Source organism: Phacochoerus africanus, chromosome 14 (genome assembly GCF_016906955.1).
Source record: "Phacochoerus africanus isolate WHEZ1 chromosome 14, ROS_Pafr_v1, whole genome shotgun sequence".
NCBI lineage: Eukaryota > Metazoa > Chordata > Mammalia > Artiodactyla > Suidae > Phacochoerus > Phacochoerus africanus.
Genome location: NC_062557.1, coordinates 25,505,832 through 25,525,547, shown reverse-complemented (window position 1 = coordinate 25,525,547; position 19,716 = coordinate 25,505,832). Strand labels below are relative to the sequence as shown.

General features: G+C 56.8%; 1 protein-coding gene and 2 pseudogenes across 8 annotated transcripts; 1 reads left to right on the top strand and 2 right to left on the bottom strand.

Moving 5' to 3' along the window:
- Positions 1-1,164: 1,164 nt before the first annotated feature.
- Positions 1,165-7,705, bottom strand: LOC125114716 (guanine nucleotide-binding protein G(I)/G(S)/G(O) subunit gamma-T2). 7 transcript variants are annotated; one of them, XM_047758142.1, is made up of 5 exons: positions 5,732-6,035; positions 5,604-5,642; positions 4,054-4,163; positions 2,859-2,964; positions 1,165-1,456 (listed from the first exon to the last, which is right to left on the bottom strand). In XM_047758142.1, exons 4-5 carry the CDS (start codon positions 2,940-2,942, stop codon positions 1,331-1,333), a joined length of 210 nt encoding a protein of 69 aa, XP_047614098.1. In that variant the 5' UTR covers positions 2,943-2,964; positions 4,054-4,163; positions 5,604-5,642; positions 5,732-6,035; the 3' UTR covers positions 1,165-1,330. The 7 variants fall into 7 exon arrangements, with proteins under 7 accessions (XP_047614098.1, XP_047614097.1, XP_047614099.1 ...); XM_047758141.1 differs by having other exon boundaries at positions 4,054-4,143; XM_047758143.1 differs by lacking the exon at positions 4,054-4,163 and having other exon boundaries at positions 5,732-6,037.
- Positions 6,233-17,173, top strand: LOC125114714 (ABI gene family member 3-like; annotated as a pseudogene). Its single transcript, XR_007131883.1, has 6 exons — positions 6,233-6,593; positions 13,116-13,283; positions 14,833-15,009; positions 16,350-16,435; positions 16,627-16,720; positions 16,892-17,173. The product of XR_007131883.1 is annotated as an ABI gene family member 3-like (transcript).
- A 1,121-nt stretch (positions 17,174-18,294) lies between these two features.
- Positions 18,295-19,716, bottom strand: part of LOC125113847 (phosphoethanolamine/phosphocholine phosphatase-like) — an 18,612-nt pseudogene continuing 17,190 nt past the window's right edge.

Sequence of the window (19,716 nt, the reverse complement as noted above, 5' to 3'; positions counted from 1 at the left end):
GGGATCCAGCCGCGTCTGTGACCTACACCACAGCTCACGGCAACACGGGATCCTTCACCTGCTGAGCGAGGCCAGGGATGGAACCCGTGTCCTCATGGGGACTAGTCGGGTTCATTACCGCTGAGCCACGATGGGAACTGTCGGTGGCTCCTTTAGACGGTAATCTTCTTGCTACCAAGACGCAGAAATTAGTCTTCCAGCCCTTAGCGGGATCCAGCCTCCCTTATGCTAATCAAAGCCTGGCCTTCTGCTGTTTAAAGAGCTTCACAAGCTTCCTGTTGCTATGAGGGTAAAAAAAAAGAAAGTTCTTACCTGAGCTCATGGCAATGTCCTTTAAGACTTGACCTCACAGTCCCCTCCAGCTCCATGTTTTACTGCTCCTGGGTCTGCCCCCCTCCCCACTTGCCTGCTGCAGTTGACTGTGACCTTGTTCACTGCCCTGAAAGTCCGCCCGCTGTGTGTCCCTACAACCCTCTCGGCTTTCCCCAGAGTAGCTCTTAACCGATTTAATTGTAACTCTGTTTCCCGTCTCCTCTGCTAAATTCTATGAGAATAAGAGCCATTTGAGGGTTTTTGCCCGTTTGTTTGTTTTTCTTTTTCTTTTTGTGGTCGAACCTGTGGCATATGGAGGTTCCCAGGCCAGGGATCAAACCCGCACCCCCGGAACGACCCGAGCTTCTGCAGTCAGGATCTTAACCCCCCGCACCACAGAGGGAACTCCACGCCCCCCACTCTTCTATCCTGCTTCTCGCATGGAGCAGACATTCAATAACAGTGAAGAAATCATGACTTCACGGGCTCTTTGTCCTCAGGCCGGCCCGGGGTGATCTAAATGAGTAGGCGGAATTCCACGGGACCAGATGTGAGGGGGGGAGAAGGACCCCCCCACTCCAGTCCTCGGCCCAGCTCCTGAATGGGAATGACGGGTTTTAGGAAGAGAGTGGAGGGGAAAAGGGGAGGGGGGTTCTAAGGAGGAGTAACTGTTGCCAAAGGACTTCCCCCCCACCCCCCGGTGGGGGGGGAGGGCTCAGGGAATTGCAGTCTTTTCAGACCCCACAAGGTGCCACCCGCTGCCCCTGGGGAAGCTCTCCAAGCGCATTTCCAAGTGGGGTCAGCAGTGCCCCAGCAGGTGGTGGAGGGATGCGAGAAAGGAGTTCAAAGCGGGACTAGGGCACGGACTCCCAGTGCGTGGAGCCGGGCGTCTTTACTCATTCTCTGACTAAGAGACAGTGAACAGCCACCGGCTGCCTGGGTGACCCAGGACATTTGGTTCTGGCTGAGGAGGGGGCTGAGGAGGGGCAGGCAGTCTGGGTGAGGGGCTCCAGTGCCATCAGCTTATCAGACAACCGCCTTTCTCCTTGAAGGGATTCTTGTCCTCAGGGATGCCTTTGAGAAGAGGGTCATTTCCTGCTTCGGCCTCCACGTAATCCTTGATTTCCTTTCCTGTCTTAGAAATCTGCAAGAAAGCAGAGCGTGGTTGTAGCCCTTGTCTGTTGCTCAGGAGTCATGATTGAGTCAGTCTCAAGAAAACAGCCTTCTGGGAGTTCCCGCTGTGGCTCCGTGGGTTAAGAGTCCGACTAGTGAGCAGGAGGATGCTAGTTTGACCCCTGACCTTGCTCAGTGAGTTAAGGATCTGCTGTTGCCGCACGCTGTGGTGTAGGTCACAGATGCGGCTCCGATCCCACATTGCTGTGGCCGTGGTGTAGGCTGGTGGCTGCAGCTCTGCTTCAACCCCTAGCCTGAGAACTTCCATATGGTGCGGCGCTAAAAGGACAAAAAGTAAAAAGAGGAAGGGGAGTTCCCGTCGTGGCGCAGTGGTTAACGAATCCGACTAGGAACCATGAGGTTGCGGGTTCGGTCCCTGGCCTTGCTCAGTGGGTTAACGATCCGGCGTGGCCGTAAGCTGTGGTGTAGGTTGCAGACGCGGCTCGGATCCCGAGTTGCTGTGGCTCTGGTGTAGGCCGGTGGCTACAGCTCCGATTCAACGCCTGGCCTGGGAACCTCCATATGCCGCGGGAGCAGTCCAAGAAATAGCAACAACAACAAAAAGGCAAAAAAAAAAAAAGAGGAAGGGGTGTTCCTATTGTGGCGCAGTGGTTAACGAATCCGAGGAAGGGGTGTTCCCGTTGTGGCGCAGTGGTTATCGAAACCGACTAGGAACCATGGGGTTGAGGGTTTGGTCCCTGGCCTTGCTCAGTGTGTGACGGATCCGGCGTTGCCATGAGCTGTGTTGTAGGTTGCAGACGTGGCTCGGATCCCATGTTGCTGTGGCTCTGGCGTAGAATGGAGGCTACAGCTCCAATTCAACCCCTAGCCTGGGAACCTCCATATACCGCGGGAGCGGCCCTAGAAAAAGGCAAAAAAAGAAGAGAAAGAGAGAGAGAGAGAGAAAGAAAGAAGGAAGGAAGGAAGGAAGGAAGGAAGGAAGGAAGGAAGGAAGAAAGAAAGAAAGAAAGAAAGAAAGAAAGAAAGAAAGAGGATACATCCTCCTGGGCAGGGTGGGGGATTGAGGCCAGAGAGGAAAAAGAGGAGGGGCACAGGCAGATGCGAGAGGGGTGTGAGTTCCTTGAGCAGAACCCCAAAGACCAACTCTTACTGCGAGGGCCATTTGGCCAGGCCCCACTCCGGACAGGGCTGGACCAGGCTGGATACACGGAGCCCTCCAGGCTCTGCGCCCATCTCTTGCGCACCTTCGTGAGATCAAACCCTGGCCTGCTTCCCTATCCCAGCTCTTGCCAGAGGCAGCTACATCTCCTTCCACTGCCCTGCTGTCCATCACTTCCTCCTTCGCATCCCGGCTCCAAGGGGACCAGAAAGGGATGGAGGAGAGGGTGTGGGGAAGGGAGGAGGAGGCTCACCAGAGCTCTTGGGGTCTTCACTTCCTTCTTCAGCTGCTCCACCTCCATCTTCAAGAGCTCCTTCTCGCTGAGATCCTGGGCCATCCTGCCCCGGAGAGACCAGGTCCTGGAAAGGATTCCACAGCCGAAGCTGCACATCCCTTGGGCTCACCCAGCTCCCTTCTCTGCACTCTCTACACCTCAGCATCTCCCCGCTCTCCCCCTGCCTTCTGAGGCCTCCCTTCAGGCCCTTCATTGCTCACCCCTACCGGGTATGCACTGTACCACCCCCGCCCCATCATAAGTCCAGGCTCAAGAGAAGAGGATGCTCCAGTCTGACGGGATCTTGGCCCTTGGATAAGGACCTATCTGTGGCGGAAATGGGAATCAGAGCGTGGAGAAGGGGGAGAAAAGGAGTTTCTTTCCTTGAGCAAGATTTGGGAAGCGGGAGTTCCCGTTGTGGCCCAGTGGTTAACGAATCCGACGAGGAACCATGAGGTTGCAGGTTCAATCCCTGCCTTGCTCAGTGGGTTAAGGATCCTGCGTTGCTGTGGCTGTGGTGTAGGCCGGCGGCTATAGCTCTGATTGGACCCCTAGCCTGGGAACCTCCATATGCGGTGGGAGCAGCCCTAGAAAAGACAAAAAACAAAAAAAGATTTGGAAGCAAAGTTAGTGTTCCACCGAATGACACAGGCAGAAGTTTTCAGGAAACTCCAGGTCCTGTCAGAGGCGCAAGTGCCCTAAGGGTTAAGAGAAGGGCTCTGATTCCAGTCTGAGCTGGATCCTTTAACCCCACTGCACCGGGCTGGGAACAGAACCCATGCCTCTGCAGCAACCAGAGTGGCTACCGTCAGATTCTTAACCCACTGCACCGTAGCGGGAACTCCCCAACTCTGATTGTGACTCCGCTGCTTCCACGCTGTGTGGCCTGAGGCAATGCTGATCATCCTCCTGGAGCCTTCGTTTCCCCATCTGCACAATGGGTATAATGAGTGGTACCTGCCTTTCCTGATCATTGTGAGTCCTAAGACCACAACGCATGTGAAATACTCTCACACACCGCCTGGCGCATAATGAACTCGATACAATTATCATCGTCACCGTCACCATCATGCCCCCATCCCTCCTCCAGGGTCATCAGGGAGGCCTGCCTGGTGCCTCATGTCAACCACTGTAGGCCGAGATCCCAGCCCAGTGCAACCGCAGCCCCTCTCACCTGCCAAGCAAGAGCGTGCACTTCAAGTCACTTGTCCCCGACCCAGACAAGATGGGGTTGGAGCCTCCTGGCTCCTGATCAGCTGAAAGTCTTTGGATAAAGCAGATGGTCTGGAAGCCCAAATCTCTCATGCCTAAGCTGATCATAGGCTCAAGGTTCCAAGCCCATCCGGCAGCCTGAGCCTTCAAGACGGCCACCACTGCAGGCCCCCTGGCCGCCCCCCCCGCCCCCCCCCCCCCGGCATCAGCCCCATGCCCCTAGGGACCCCCTCTGGTTCTGGCTTAGAGCCCATTTCTCTAGTTCTCACCCTCCAGCCCTGCAAGCTCCCTTTTCCCTGCCTTCTCCCCCAAGCCCTCTGCTTCCCTACTCTACTTCCCTGCTCTGAGGCTATTCTTTCTCCCCAGTGAGGCAAGTCCTGGGGAGCCGCTGTGTCCCCCATTCAAGCCCCACAATTTCACCTTACAAGGTTCTCCCAGCTCAGGCTCCATTCACCCATTCAATGAAAATGCACTCACTTAGGATGCTGTGCCCATCGGCGCTGGGGGCCGTGGCCACCTGTAACACTTGTGTCCCTGCTCTTTTGCCTCCATGCCTCCCTGGAGCCCTGCCTGTGGTTCTCCCTCGGCCATCCCGGAGCACAGAGTCTGCATCTGGATCTCGCTCTTGGTTTTCTCCCAGAACCGCACAACGGCTATGCCCTTGAGCAGTCCCTGAGCTCCTGCTGAGATGGACTCCTGACCAATGACAAGGGACCCTCTCCAGGAGCAGATGTTATGGGACCAATGTGGTCAGTAAGGGATTCTCTTTTTATTTTTTAATTTTTTTTTTGTCTTTTGGACTTTTCTAGGGCCGCACCCGTGGCATATGGAGGTTCCCAGGCTAAGGGTCTGATCGGAGCCGTAGCCACTGGCCTACGCCAGAGCCACAGCAATGCCAGATCCGAGCCACGTCTGCGACCTACACCACAGCTCATGGCAACGCCGGATCCTCAACCCACTGAGCAAGGCCAGGGATCAAACCCGCAACCTCATGGTTCCTAGTCGGATTCGTTAACCACTGCGCCACGACGGGAATGCCGGGATTCTCTTTTCTTCCTGACTCTAGAATGACACTCGACTCCTCAGTGGAAGGGGTGGGGAGGAGGCCAGAGTTCATCTCAAGCTTTCCCTGCCCCAGGATCCAAGTCCCACTCACAGCTGTGAGCTCTAAGAATTTGAGATCAGGAGTTCCCGTTGTGGCTCAGTGGTTACAAACCTGACTAGTATCCGTGAGGATGTGGGTTCAATCCCTGGCCTCGATCAGTGGATTAAGGATCTGGCTGTTGCTGTGAGCTGTGGTGTAGGTCACAGACGCGGCTCGGATCCTGCATTGCTGTGGCTCTGGCGTAGGCTGGCAGCTGTAGCTCTGAGCTGACCCCAGCCTGGGAACTTCCATACGCTGCGGGTGTGGCCCTAAAAAGACCGAAAAAAAAAAGAAGAATTTGAGATCAGGACAGGACCCCAGAGGTCATCCTGAGTCCTCTGTGATGCAGGAAAAAATGGGGCACATACCTGCTGAGGCTGGCTCAGTGCTCGGTCCACCTCTGCCTCCTAAGACCGACCGGATAATCTGGAATTTAAATCTGGTGCTTCTCCAAGCCAAGTCCTTCCTGCCATCTAGCCTGAGCCCCTCACGCTACCTTTGGTCAGTTTCATCTTGTCCTGCCTCCATCAGGCACAGAGTGTGTACACCAGGTCTTCACGGCAGGGTACCCTTCGGAGACTTGATAACCCTTCTCAGGGGACCTCGGGTTGTATCTTCCCGGCGTCCAATCTGACTCCTCTCGGCTGCTGCATCAGCAGCTTCCCATTGCTGCCGCCCTGCCGGCCCGCAGCCCCCCAGCCTGACCCGACTCCATATCCTCTCCACCCTCCAGTGCCCTGTCTCTTGGTGACTCATCCCCGAGCTTCCCAAGGAAGCCCCCACCCTCTGCCCTTTCCTCCCCTTCCATGAGTGGAAAATTCATCTCCACCCCCCCAGAGCAGGCCAGCCCCTTCCTCCTGGTCTCCCACCCCAGCCCGAGCCGCAGTTTCCTCTCCAGGCCCAGGGAGCAATCACAGCCGCCCCCATCTTGACTTCCTCTGCGGGGAGAGAATGGGGGGCTGGGCCCCCAAAGGCCCTCTCCCCCGCCCCCGCCCCCCCACCCCAACCCCCCGCTTCCCCCTTCCGCTAGGCGGGGGACAGAGAGGCACAGGCCCAGGGAGCAGGGACTGACTTCCTCTTGTCCCAGAATGAGCATGCCTGCCCTTTGCGAGCAGGTTTGGGGCTCTCACGAAGAGGAAACCAAAACCAGTGAGAGAGCGAGAAGGCGGAGCGACCGATCAAGGGCAGGGTGAGGTGCAAAACCGGCCGGCTCCCCGGGGAGCCCGGCAGAGGCGGGGGCCATGGCGGAGCTGCAGCAGCTGCAGGAGTTTGAGATCCCCACGGCCCGGGAGGCTCTGCGGGGCAACCACAGCGCCCTGCTGCGGGTCGCGGACTACTGCGAGGACAACTACGTGCAGGTAGGCAGCCCCGCACCCCAGCCCCACCAGGGGCCCGGAGCCTGACCTGACAGGTGCTTGGCTTGGACCCGGCTGAAATATGCCCCCGACCCAGATCGGCTTCACCCCAGCCCCCCAAAACCTGAACACTGACCCTGCTCCCCAAACCCCCACGGGGCCCCCTTCTCTCTTCCAGAGCCTCAGGGATGCCAGCCTGGGCCGTGCGACCCCGTCCTGCCACGGGCCTCGGCTCCTTCCCAGCCTCATCATCATATCCAGAGGCCCAAAGACTTGGCCTCGCACACCTGTTGGTGCCAACCTTCCCTGTTGAGGATGGCTCTAGGTGCGACTTCAACAGAACTTTCCAAACATTGTCGTGAACTTGAGATGTACCAAGGAAAGGTCTCTCCCTGATAACTGAGGGAGAGCTGAGAGAGGTCAGACTACACTGGGTTAAGGAGATGGGGTCTGGAGTTCCCGGCGTGGCTCAGTGGTTAGCGAATCTGACTAGCAACCATGAGGACACAGGTTCGATCCCTGGCCTTGCTCAGTGGGTTAGGCTCTGGGGTTGCTGTGAGCTGTGGTGTAGGTTGCAGACATGGCTGAGATCCCGCATGACTGTGGCTGTGGCCTAGGCTGGCGGCTATAGCTCCGATTGGACCCCTAGCCTGGGAACTTCCATAGACACGGGTGTGGCCCTAAAAAGCAAAAAAAAAAAAAAAAAAAAAAAAAGATGGGGTCTGACTCAGAGGCAGGGGGATGGACCATATGACTGCTGGGAGCAGGCTACAAGCAAAAGACAAGGATAGTGGCATTTTAGAATGGTTTTCTAAGGAGTTCCCTGGTGGTCTAGTCGTTAAGGGTCCAGTTGTCACTGGTGGGGCTCAGGGCTGCTGTGGCAGGGATTCGACCCTTGGCCCAGGAACTTCCGCATGACATGGGCACAGCCAGAAAGGAAAAAAAGAAATGATAGAGCACCTCTGTTATTTCACTGACCTTCTTAATCGCCTTGCGAGACCATATCGCTATTCCTGTCTCAGAGATGAAGAGACGGCAGTTCAGGGAGGCAAGGTAACTTGTCCAAGGTCACACAGCTTGGCAATGGTAGAGCCGGGCATCCGCCCAGGCCTCCTGACTCCTCAGGCTGAGCCCTTTCCTTTCAGCCTTCCCCTCCCTGACACGCGGTATGATGTTAAGACAGTTTATGTGCACTGGGACCTCCCAGCTCAAGGGGTGTTGAAAAACCAATAGTAAAAGGAGTAAGTGTTTATGGGAAAATGGCAGCTGAAAGAAAGTCAATGTCGGAGTTCCCACTGTGGCTCAGTGGGTTAAGAAGCTGACCAGTACCCATGAGGATGCAGGTTTGATCCCTGGCCCCGCTCAGTGGGTTAAGGATCAGTGGGCAAGCCATGATGTGGATGTGGCTAGGATCTGGCATTGCTGTGGCTGTGGTGCAGGCCAGCAGCTGCACCTCCGATTCCACCCCTAGCCTGGGAACTTCCTTGCATATGCTGCACCTGTGGCGCCCCCCCCCCCAAAAAAAAAAGAAAGAAAAAGAAAAGGAGAGGGCGAGAAATAAACAAATACATACATAAAGAGCACCAATGATAACAACAGTTAAGATACTCTGCCCCCCTAGCTGCCCTCCTTGCCTCCTTCAGTCCTCACCCCGATCTTAGGAGGCAAGGAGCACTCCCACTTCACAACCAGAAGGCGGAGCTTCAGAAAGGTTAACTCACTTTCCCAAGGTCTCCAAGCTAGTGGGGCTTGAATGGGAACTCTGACTCCAGAGCTCCCCCGACACACACCTCTAGTTAAAAATGCTACACTGGGAGTTCCCATCGTGCGTGGCTCAGTGGTTAACGAATCCGACTAGGAACCATGAGGTTGCGGGTTCGATCCCCGGCCTTGCTTAGTGGGTTGAGGATCCGGCATTGCCGTGAGCTGTGGTGTAGGTCGCAGATGCGGCTCGGATCTGGCGTTGCTGTGGCTGTGGCGTAGGCTGGAGGCTACAGCTCCGATTGGACCCCTAGCCTGGGAACTTCCACATGCCAATGGGAGCAGCACTAGGAAAGGCAAAAAGACCAAAAAAAAAAAAAAAGCTACACTGAGTGTAGATGTTGAATGACTAATTGTAGATACTGCAGATGAGCTGGAACATAGCTTGTAAACCATCCATTCTCCCAGCACTAGAAGGCACGCTCTTCCGATGGACTAGGATGGAGGCTCTCCTTCCATTCCTTAAACACCTTCTGCGTATCTCAAGGCACGTCTGGGTTGGTCCTCCCTTGCGCGCACAGTGTACGTAGAGATTTGGAGATCGCCAAGACCTGAGGCCAATTCCCATCTCCTGGACCGGTGGCAAATTTCCTTTTTCTTTTTTCCATCTTTCCGCCTTTTAGGGCCACACCCGCAGCATATGGTGTTCCCAGGCTAGGGGTCGAACTGGAGCTGCAGCTGCCGGCCTGCCTACACCCCAGCCCCAGCAACGCCAGATCCTTAACCCCCTGAGTGAGGCCAGGGATCGAACCCACATCCTCTTGGATACTAGTAGGGTTCGTTAACCGCTGAGCCATGATGGGAATTCCTGCATTTCTTCTTTCTTCATGCAGAACACTAACTACTAGGCCACACAACCCATTACTTTTCCCAGCTTCTCTGGGGAGCTTTGGGAAGCAAACGCCTAGGAAGGGTTTGGGTGACTTCTCAGAGCTGGTTTTAAACAAGGCCTGGTTCCCACGACCTCCCTCCCCGCCTCCCTCTACCCCAACCAGGTGTCAAGAGACCCTTGGGGAATGGGGGAGGGCAGGCTGGGGTCACCTGCAGAGTTCTCTGTCAGGGTCCGACGAGTTTTCAGACAGGTGATTTGCATGATGCATAAACAGTCAGCCATGACGATGGCTGCCAGACCTTTGCGTCTCTCCAGACCTGGCTCTGGGTCAAAACCAAAGCCAGGGGACAGGAGGCGTCCAGGCTCTAGCCTCCCAGACATGGGCCCAAGCAGACCTTTTTTCCTGTTTGGACGGACGCGAAAAGTCCAGTGATGCATTCCGCATGCCAGTCCAGGGAGGGGACAGTGCAGGGGAGGCCAGCCAAGACCAAAGGAGTTGTCACCGCTCCATTCTGGGCCTTCATTTCCTCACCTAATTTTTTTTTTTTTTTTGCTCTTTAGGGCTGCACCCCCGGCATATGGAGATTCCCAGGCTAGGGGTCGAATTGGAGCTATAGTTGCTGGCCTACACCACAGCCATAGCAACTCGGAATCCGGCCTCATGGTTCCTAGTTGGATTTGTTTCCGAGGCGCCACGATGGGAACTTCTCCTCACATATTAAAGGAAGGTTTTGAGCTAAACTAAGACCTGCTGTCCTTTCTGGTTTTAACTTCCTGGGCTTGATTTTTTTTTTTTTTTTTTTGCTTTTTCAAGGCCCTTGGTTACATATGCTGATGCGATGAGATATAAATTGAATGCAAATGAGCAGCTCACTCCCTCTGTTGGAACAGAAAGCAGGGAGGACCACCTGATGGGAGCGGGGGACAGAAGCTTTTCTGGGCCTGCCCTTTGGCTCCAGCCTGCCCTGGGCTACCCCGGAGGCCCCCGGGTCTCTCTCAGCATCCTGTCTGGATAGGTTCTAGGTCTGTTCTCCACTACAGGCCCTGAGCGCCCCTGAGGGCCCTCAGCAAGGAGACCCTAGCGTGCAGTCTTGCTGGTCAGTCCCCGGGCCTCTCCCCAGACTTGCCCTGGCATACCCCCCTCCCCTTAATGTCCCGTCCTGGGATGAGGAAGCTGCCTGGGGAACCAAATGACCAGAGAAGTCTTGTCCCAGCCCCCACAGTCGGATCTGGGACTGAAAAAAAAAAAACCCTTTTCTGTCTTCAGCCACTCCCTGCCCACCCCACCACCACCGACTGGAAGTGTGGCCCTGGCCAGAACCTGGCACAGTGCCTGGCATGCAGTAGGATGATGCCCAGCAAGTGATTGGGCTGGCATGCAATCTGCTGATTAACTCACGCACACGGATTTATTAAGTATCATGTATGTGTTGGGCACTAATCCAGGAAAGGATGCAGAATAAGACACGCGAGTTTCCTTCCTTCCAAGCACTTATTTGTGTGTGTGTGTGTGTGTGTGTGTGTGTGTGAGAGAGAGACAGACAGAGAGACAGAGAGACAGAGAGAGAATGGGTGAGGGAACAGATAATAAAGTTCACAGATAAATAATTACTGATAGTGTTAAGTGCTCTGAAGAAAAGAGAACAGAGTCAATTTGACAGAGATTCAATACAGAACGGAGTTCCCATCGTGCGTGGCTCAGTGGTTAACGAATCCGACTAGGAACCATGAGGTTGTGGGTTCGATCCCTGGCCTCGCTCAGTGGCTTAAGGATCCGGTGTTGCCGTGAGCTGTGGTGTAGGTTGCAGATGAGGCTTGGATCTGGCATAGCTGTGGCTGTGGTGAAGGCTGGTGGCTACAGCTCTGATTTGACCCCTAGCCTGCGAACCTCCATAGGCCGAGGGAGCGGCCCTAGAAAAGGCAAAAAGACAAAAAATAAAAAAATAAAATGCAGAAGTATTAGCTGGGGCCAGAAGGTAATCTCTGAAGAGCTGAGTGATTTAATAATAAGGATTCTTGAAAGAAGTACAGTGGAGTTCCTTGGTGACTCAGTGAGTTAAGGATCTGGTGTTGTCACTGCTGCAGCTCAGGTCATTGCTGTGCCATGGGTTCAATCCTTGGCCTGGGAACTTCCACATGCCATGAGCACAGTCCAAAGGGGGAAAAAAGTACAATGAGTGCAAAGGCCCTTGGGTAGAAACATTTTTTTTTGTCTTTTTCTAGGCCCACACCTGTGGCATAAGGGGGTTCCCAGGCTAGGGGTCCAATCGGAGCTGTAGCTGCCAGCCTATGCCACAGCCACAGCAACGTGGGATCCGAGCCACGTCTGCGACCTCCACCACAGCTCACGGCAACGCTGGATCCTTAACCCACTGAGCGAAGCCAGGGATTGAACCTGCAACCTCATGGTTCCTCGTCGGATTAGTTAACCAATGTGCCAGGACGGGAACTTCCCGAAACAATCTTATTTTGATCAGGAACAGAGACCCAATGGCCAGTGTGGCAGGAGGACCATGCGGGAGAGGGAGAGTGGAAGGGGAGGAGGAGGAGGAGAAAAGCAGGAGCCACCCTCGGGGGGCCCATATAAGCCATGGCCAGAGGTTTGCTTGACTCTCAGTGTGTCGGGAAGCTACCGGTGGAAATGAATGATGCCACCCTTCCTGGGCCTCAGTTTCTTATCTATAAAATGGACCAGAGAGTTCCTTGGTGGAGCAGTGGGTTCAGGATCCAGCGTTGTCACTGCTGTGGCATGGGATCCATTCCTGGCCCAGGAACTTCTGCATGCCATGGGCTCGGCAGAAAAAGAAAGGGGGAGAAAAAAAAAAAAGGACCACAGGTTATTGTTACCCCAAAACCAACTTGCAGACTTGAGCTAAACCAGGAGCATAGGAGGCACCAGGGGAGCTTTTAGAGGTACAGATTCACTGGCCTCACTCCCAGGGGATTCTGGTTAGAAGATCTGGGAAATGGAGTTCCCCGTTGTGGCTCAGTGGTAACAAACCCTCCTAGTATCCATGAGGACGAGTGTTGGATCCCTGGCCTTGTTCAGTGGGTGAAGGATCCAACGTTGCCGTGAGCTGTGGTGTAGGTTGCAGATGCGGCTGGGATCCCTCATTGCTGTTGCTGGGGTGTAGGCTGGCAGCTGCAGCTCCGATTCCACACCCCAAGCCTGGGAACTCCCAAGTGCCTCGGGTTCGGCCCTAAAAAGCCAAGAAAAAAAAAGAAGAAGAAGAAGAAGAAGATCTGGGATGGGTGCCTGAGTTTGGTTGTTTGGTTTTTAAGTCTGAGAATATCTCCTCCAGCCAGTAGTGACTTCCTCTTTCCTTTCTACTGTTCACTTTTTACTGTGCCATCCACCTCCCCCAAAGCCCAGGAAGCTGGTAGAGCCAAGCCTCAGGCTGACTATTTGACAAGGGTATCAGGGTATCTTTTCCTCACCTTACATGCAGATCCCAGGGCCACAGGTTCGCTTCGCTTCCCTGATGTTCCCTCTCTAAGCCGTTTTTTTTTTGTTTTTTTTTTTTTTGCTTTTTTTTAGGACCGCACCTGCGGCATATGGAGGGGCCCGGGCTAGGGGTCCAATCAGAGTTGCAGCTGCCAGCCTGCGCCACAGCCACAGCCACAGCCACACCAGATTTGAGCCACGTCTGCAACCTACAACACTGTTCACGGCAACTCCAGATTCTTAACCCACTGAGCAAGGCCAGGGATCAAACCTGCATCCTCATGCATACTAGGTGGATTCGTTTCTGCTGAGCCACCACGGGAACTTCCCCCATGTCATCCTTCGAGAAAACACCTGAACCATCTAAGGGTTGAGGCTTTCTCCCAGCTCAGCCCTTGCCTGCCTCATCCCTTACCCCACCCTAGCCCTTCCAGCCAAGGATCCAGGGAGACAGGGTGGCCTGAGGCCAGGACTGCGTGTCTTTCAGGCCACAGACAAGCGGAAGGCGCTGGAGGAGACCATGGCCTTCGCCACCCAGGCCCTGGCCAGTGTGGCCTACCAGGTGGGCAACCTGGCTGGAAACACTCTGCGTATGTTGGACCTTCAGGCGGCTGCCCTGCGGCAAGTGGAAGCCCGAGTGAGCACACTGGGCCTGGTAAGCGCTGTGGGGAGGCTGCTCACGTCAGCCCCCAACTCTTTTTTTTTTTTTTCTGTCTTTTTGCCTTTCTAGGGCTGCTCCCGTGGCCTACGGAGGTTCCCAGGCTGGGGTCTCATCAGAGCTGTAGCCACCAGCCTACGCCAGAACCACAGCAACGCGGGATCCAAGCTGTGTCTGTGACCTACACCACAGCTCATCGCAACACCGGATCCTTAACCCACTGAGTGGGGTTAGGGATCCAACCTGCCACCTCATGGTTCCTAGTCAGACCCATTAACCACTGTGTCACAACGGGAACTCCAGCCTCCAACTCTGAAGCCCCTCCTGGACACCTTCTGCAGCCTTCCTCCATGTCCAAACGCACATGCCAGGCTTTTGAGCCCTCTTTGTCTCTGTAGCTATGGTCTCAGGGGTGGGCCTTGCTGCTGCATCAGACCAGGAATTCTGTGCTGGCAGAACTTTCTTTTTCTTCTTTTTTTTTTCCTTTTTTTTTTTTTTTTTTTTAAAGCTGTACCCATGGCATATGGAAGTTCCCAGGCTAGGGGTCTAATGGGAGCTGTAGGCACCAGCTACAGCCACAGCCACAGCCACAGCCAAGTGGGATCTGAGCCGCATCTGCGACCTACACCTCAGCTTACGGCGACACCGGATCCTTAACCCACTGAGCAAGACCAGGGATGGAACCCAGAACCTCATGGTTCCCAGTCGGATTCGTTACCCACTGAGCCATGACCGGAACTCCCTGGCAGAACTTTTTTTTCCCTGAGTTCTCTCCTATACGACAGACAGCAGGCTCTCCCCATCACGGGGGCTGCATGGGACAGGAAAGAGGCCAATGGACCCAGTTTCCATCCTAACACAGGCGGTGACTTAGGAAAAATCCCAGACCCACAGTGCTTGCCTGGCAAGGTATCCTCAGCCCTGGCAGCACTGCCACTACCCCCCACCCTATCTAGCACACACGCCCTCCTCCTTCCTTCCTGGATCCTTGGCCGAGCCACTGCCCCATAAACCACCCGCACAGCTCCGGTTACACATCAGCCTGGCCTGTGTATCCTCCACAGGTTCCGTGTGGGTGTGTCTTTTCCTCTCACCCCAGCAGGCTGGAGGTCCCGCCCTCCCGGGGCTGCAGGTTTCTCCACAGAACATTCCAAGAGGAAGTTAATTCACTTCATAGTGTCCCCCCAAAGGGAGAGCTGCTCCAGCCACAATTCTCAGCCACCTCCGCATTGACCCGCTCTGCTCCCGAGCCCGCCCCGTCTCTTCCCTGCACCGCCAGGGATGCTGTGCTTTCCCTTTGCCTCTGGTTCCTGCTCAGCGAACAATAAATAACCCTTGTTCTCTTCCGCCAGGAAGTTGCTCCAAAGTAGCTCCATCCTCCCCTGGCCACTCTTTTCCCAAATGCTGTGTGGCCTTGGGGACAGACCTCCCTCTTTCTCTCTGGACTTCATGGCCTCCTCTGGCCCCCCTCCCCCGCATCTTAAAGGGCGAGGCGCTGGGCAGAGGCCATCTCACTGTCACCTCCAACCCTGTGTCTGTGTCGCAGATGGTGAACATGCATATGGAGAAGGTGGCCCGAAGGGAGATCGGTACTTTAGCCACCGTCCAGCGGCTGCCCCCCAGCCAGAAAATCATCGCCCCCGAGAGCCTACCTCCCCTGACGCCCTACTACAGGAAACCCCTCAACTTTGGTTGCCTCGATGACATTGGCCATGGGATCAAGGTAAAGAGAGGGGCCCCTCCTCTTTCTCCACAGCCCACCCTCTTCTGCCTCACGGATCTCTTCTCTCTAGACCCTCAGCTCTCTTCCACGGCCATGTTCTTGTCCCCACCTGCAGCCTCTTTCCTTCCTCAGTCCCTGAAGCCATCATCCTAAGTGGCTGCCCCACCCCACAAGGCCTCCTTAAAGAGGAGACGCCCGGAGTTCCCGTTGTGGCTCAGTGGTTAATGGATCGACTAGGAACCATGAGGTTGCAGGTTCGAACCCTGGCCTTGCTCAGTGGGTGAGGGATCCGGCGTTGCCATGAGCCGTGGTGTAGGTCACAGACATGGGTCAGATCCTGCAACACTCCAGATGACACTAGAAGCTTCCTAGTATCTAAATGACCCCCTGATATCCTTTTCTTTCTTTCTTTTTCTTTTTTGTTTTTTGGTTGTCTTTTTGCCTTTTCTTGAGCCACTCCGGTGGCATATGGAGGTTCCCAGGCTGGAGGTGGAATTGGAGCTGTCCACTGGCTTACGCCAGAGCCACAGCAAGCAGGATCCGAGACGCGGCTGGGACCCACACCACAGCTCACGGGCAATGCCAGATCCTCAACCCACTGAGCGAGGCCAGGGATCGAACCCACACCCTCATGGTTCCTAGTCGGAATCATGGACCACTGAGCAGCGACGCGAACTCCGCCCCCACACCCCATATCCTTTAACACACCATCTTCCCCCAAAGAGAAAGTACACTCCCTCCTTCAGTCACCAGTCCATTCCACCCATTGCCCAACCTCAGTTCTTCGTGCTTCAGCTCAAGTCCCTTTTGTCTTGTCCCTCCTGAAGGACAGCAGAAGACATCATTCCCCGTGCACCCTCTCTTGGGGAAACGCTCTCCGTCACACAGGTGCTCCCTGGCACGTGTGTTTGCACCTTGTCACTTGAACACTCCAAGGGTTCTGCCCCTCTGCCCCCAACTCCCCAAAGCCAGTGCCGCAGGCCGGCCAACAGGGACGATTCTAAGTGGGAGGTCCTTTCCCTACGACCTCCGCAGCCCCGCGCGGGGGGGGGTTTCTCAGGGTTGGGGACCAGCGAGCTGGGCGCGGGGCTGTTGGGGGGAAAAGGGTGCGGCTCGGCAGAGGAGGAAGCGGCCTTCAGACCCAAGACCCAGGCAGCGGGTGAGGGGGGTGGGAAGAGGGGCTGGGAAGTGGAAGCGGGAACTTGCCGGTGGCCACGCTCTCTCTCCCGGCCCTCGCTCGCCCCTCCCCCATTTCCTCTCCGGGAGGAGGGGCCACGGCGGCGTGGGGGCGTGGCAACGAGTCAGCCCCGCCTCCTGCTTCCCCTCCCCTCCACCCGCAGGATTCGAGCACGCAGCTGTCTCGGACCGGGACCCTGTCTCGAAAGAGCATCAAGGCGCCTGCCGCACCCGCCTCCGCCACCCTCGGGTGAGGCCTCGCCGCGATCCTAACCTGCCCCGCCCAAGTCCACAAACTCGACTCCCCCACCCTCGCTTCAAGCCGGGCGCCAAACTTCCTCCTGCCAGCTGCCAGCTGCCAGCTACCACCTCCTCCCCGTCCCGACCCCCTGCCTGCCAGCAGCCTTCCCTCTTGCTGACACCCTTCCCCTCCACCCCTAGGAGAGCGCCCCGGATCCCCGAGCCGGTGCAGCCCCGTGGTGCCCAACGGCAAGCTCTCCGCCGCCTCCTCTGCCTCCTCCCTGGTCTCGGCCGGGTGAGCTCACGAGCCCAAAAAATAGGATGGCTGGGGCGGGGGGCGGGGGGCGGTGAGAGGCCACAGGAGAACAAGGGCGGGGCTTACAATTAAAGGGGCGTGGCCAGTTGATGCGGTTAGGGAGGGCGTCCCCCAGTCTAGCCTAAGCCCCCCCCTTTCTCTGGTCTTCAGCAGCGCTGAAGGGGTCGGTGGTGTCTCCGCGATGAAGGGGCAAGCAGCACCCCCGCCCCTCCACCTGCTGCCTCCGACGTCTTCCTGCTGCCCCCTCCACTGGAGGAACTGTCCCTGCCCCCGCCAGGTAAGGAGCTCCGCCCTCTCCTCCTAGCTCAACTTTGGGGTCGTTGCCTCACCCCAACACTTCTCCCCACCCCTTGGATCCAGCTGGGCCTCTCCGTGGATGCTTTGTAACAGGCGTAAGGGGAAGGGGAAGCGAACGTAGTTGAGCGCACCTGCTTTATACCAGGCCCCGGGGGCGAAGCGTCTCACCCACCTTCCCACTTAAACTTAACCCTAAGAGAATCTCCACACTCCCATTTAAGAGAAGCTGAGCCTGAGAGTTAAATTGACTTGCCCCAGGCTCACCAAGCTAAGTGGCAGAGTCTGCTCACCCTACACGATTCGATTCACTGTTTACTCAGTAAGCTGGGGAGGAATGGGGGGGGGGGGCTTTGGAAAAGGCATCTCCTGCCCCCACTCCCTGCAGCTTCTCCAGTTGCTCCCTAGAGTCTAGCATGCAGGGCGCCAGCATCCCCATGGTTGCAGGAAGCCATCTCATGGCACCCTCCCCTCCCGCCCTGCAGTGTAACGCTGTACCCATACACCGGCCAGAAGGACAACGAACTCTCCTTCTCTGAGGGCACCGTTATCTGCATCACCGCCGCTACTCTGATGGCTGGTGTGAGGGCATCAGCTCCGCGGGTTTGGATTCTTCCCTGGGAAACTGTGGAGCCCAGCTGCTGACAGCCAGGGATCTCTGGGATGCTGAACCAGGCACTGCCAGGAGCCCCCATGCCAGAGCCAGCTCTCGTGAAGCCTGGACTAGACCTGCACACCTCCTGGGGCCGTGAGCGTGACTGCCCTTCCCCACCACCCCGCTGCAGTGGAAGGATCTGGGGAGAGGAGTACAAAGAGCTCTACTGCAGGCAGGAAAAGAACTGGAAGCCAAGGAGCTGGGATCTTATCCACGGAGGATGCTTAATGCCGGCCAGGACAGGGTCTCCAGTTGCAAGTGCCACCTTTGAATAAAACGCGTGATGATCTCCTGTGATTGCCTGAAGGGCTGAGGGGAAGAGGGAAGAGGGGGGGAAGGCTCTCCAGTTCTAAGACCTCCACTAATTGCTGAGCTCCTCTGCCTGCCCCGAGCAGTGGGTTATCTCCCCCCCCCCCCGGGGGGGTGTCTCAGTGAGCCCCCTGCATGAGGCTCTGCACGATGGGCTGCACCGTTCTTTTGCCTGCTGCTGGGTTATGTGTTCAGTCTGGCGGGCGAGAGATCTCAGTCACCTTGCCCCTCACCACCTCCTTTATAGCTCGAACCACCACAAGAGGGTAGAGGGCTTGGGGTTCGCTGGCTCTGCTTAAAACATCATGGCTTCCTGGTTCATACGGGAGGAGCGGGGCACAGAGGGCCCCGCCGGCCCGACTTTGGTTAAGTCCCTGGTCTCCTGCGCATAGACGAGGCTGGGGTGGTGAGGAGACCACGACGCGGTGCTGCGAGGTACCCTGAGGGCTGGACGGGGCCGGACGGTGTGCTACCTCATTCCACCACCAGGAGGCGATCGTTCGCTCTGGCTTTTTATCTGTGGGGACGCTGACGAGGTGGATGGACTGGGAAAGGAAGAAGCAAAGGGGTGTAGTGTAGGATCTCGGCGGGTGAGGCACGATCTAGGCCTGGGGCCATCGTGGAGAGCACCATTTCTCTCCGCTGGGAGTCCGGTGTGGCCGCGAGGTGCGCGGGTTGGGGGGCAGAGGGAGGGAGTTCCAGACCTGGGCCCCCGGATAGTGGGGGAGGGAGGTCATGCGACCCAGGCAGCGGTTAAGCAGCGGGAGATGTTCCTTCTCTTCCCGCCATGAACCCTTCCTCTCAATGAGAGGCAAGGTTTTTGGAAAACACGGGTGCCTGCCCAGATATGTGCAGCAGCCCTGGAATTTGCTTGCAGTGGAACGGGGGGAGGCAGCCGAGCTGGGTTAACTGCATCGCTGGGGAGGGCTCCGAACCTCCTCCCCCAGCCCCAGTGGACGAGCCCGCAATACCGGAAATTCCCAGAGGGACAAGCCGAAACAAAAGGGAAAGGGAGAGTAATAAAACTAGGTTTGTCTTTCGATCCCCACCCACGCCTCACACCCTTTCCGGCGGGTGCCCCCGGCAGGCCAGGTCTCAACAGGTCTGCAGACCTGTGGAGATGGAGGCGCACGTCGGCAGCCGTTTCCAGGGCACCACGCTGGGCGCGGAAGGAACTGGGTCGGCCTTCTGCGCCTCCTGGATAAGGCGGTGCATGGGGTAGCCACGGCGTGGGAAGGCCACGTCGCCGCTCGCCAGCAGCCCCAGGGGCAGAAGTCGTTGGCGCCCGTCGCCCCACGTAGAAAAGGCGCTCGAAGGAGCACACCGTCGTGGCCCGCTCGCGCAGGGGAGTCGCTGAGCACCTTGTGCTTGCACTGTTGGCGGGCAGCGGCGCAGGTGTGCGTTGTTGAAGGGCCCGCAGAGCCAGCAGCCCCCGCGCGTCGGCCGACGGGTGCTGAGAGCAGGCGGAACAGGCTGAAGTGGCCGGCGGCGCGCAGCGCGCTCTCCACGCCGAAGGTGTTGGCGTCTGAGATGAGAATAACCTCAAAGCAGGCGCCTGCTTGCTACGAACTGCAGCAGGTCGCTCATGCCAGGCGACAGGGGGATGGTCCCGTAGACGGCGCGCAGGTCCCGCGGCGCAAGCCCTGCTCGCCCAGGTACTGGAAGACGCGCTGCAATTTATATAGTTGTAGAAGCCCTCGCGGTAGGTTGCACGCAG

What these genes read in the sequence shown, in the direction of transcription:
- LOC125114716 (XM_047758138.1), bottom strand. Translation starts at nt 4,199, where the DNA reads ATGATCAGCTTAGGCATGAGAGATTTGGGCTTCCAGACCATCTGCTTT. An exon ending in TGCACGCTCTTGCTTGGCAG is followed by an intron (nt 2,965 to 4,053) that starts GTGAGAGGGGCT and finishes AATCCTTTCCAG; the next exon opens with GACCTGGTCTCTCCGGGGCA. An exon ending in TGAAGACCCCAAGAGCTCTG is followed by an intron (nt 1,457 to 2,858) that starts GTGAGCCTCCTC and finishes GCTTTCTTGCAG; the next exon opens with ATTTCTAAGACAGGAAAGGA.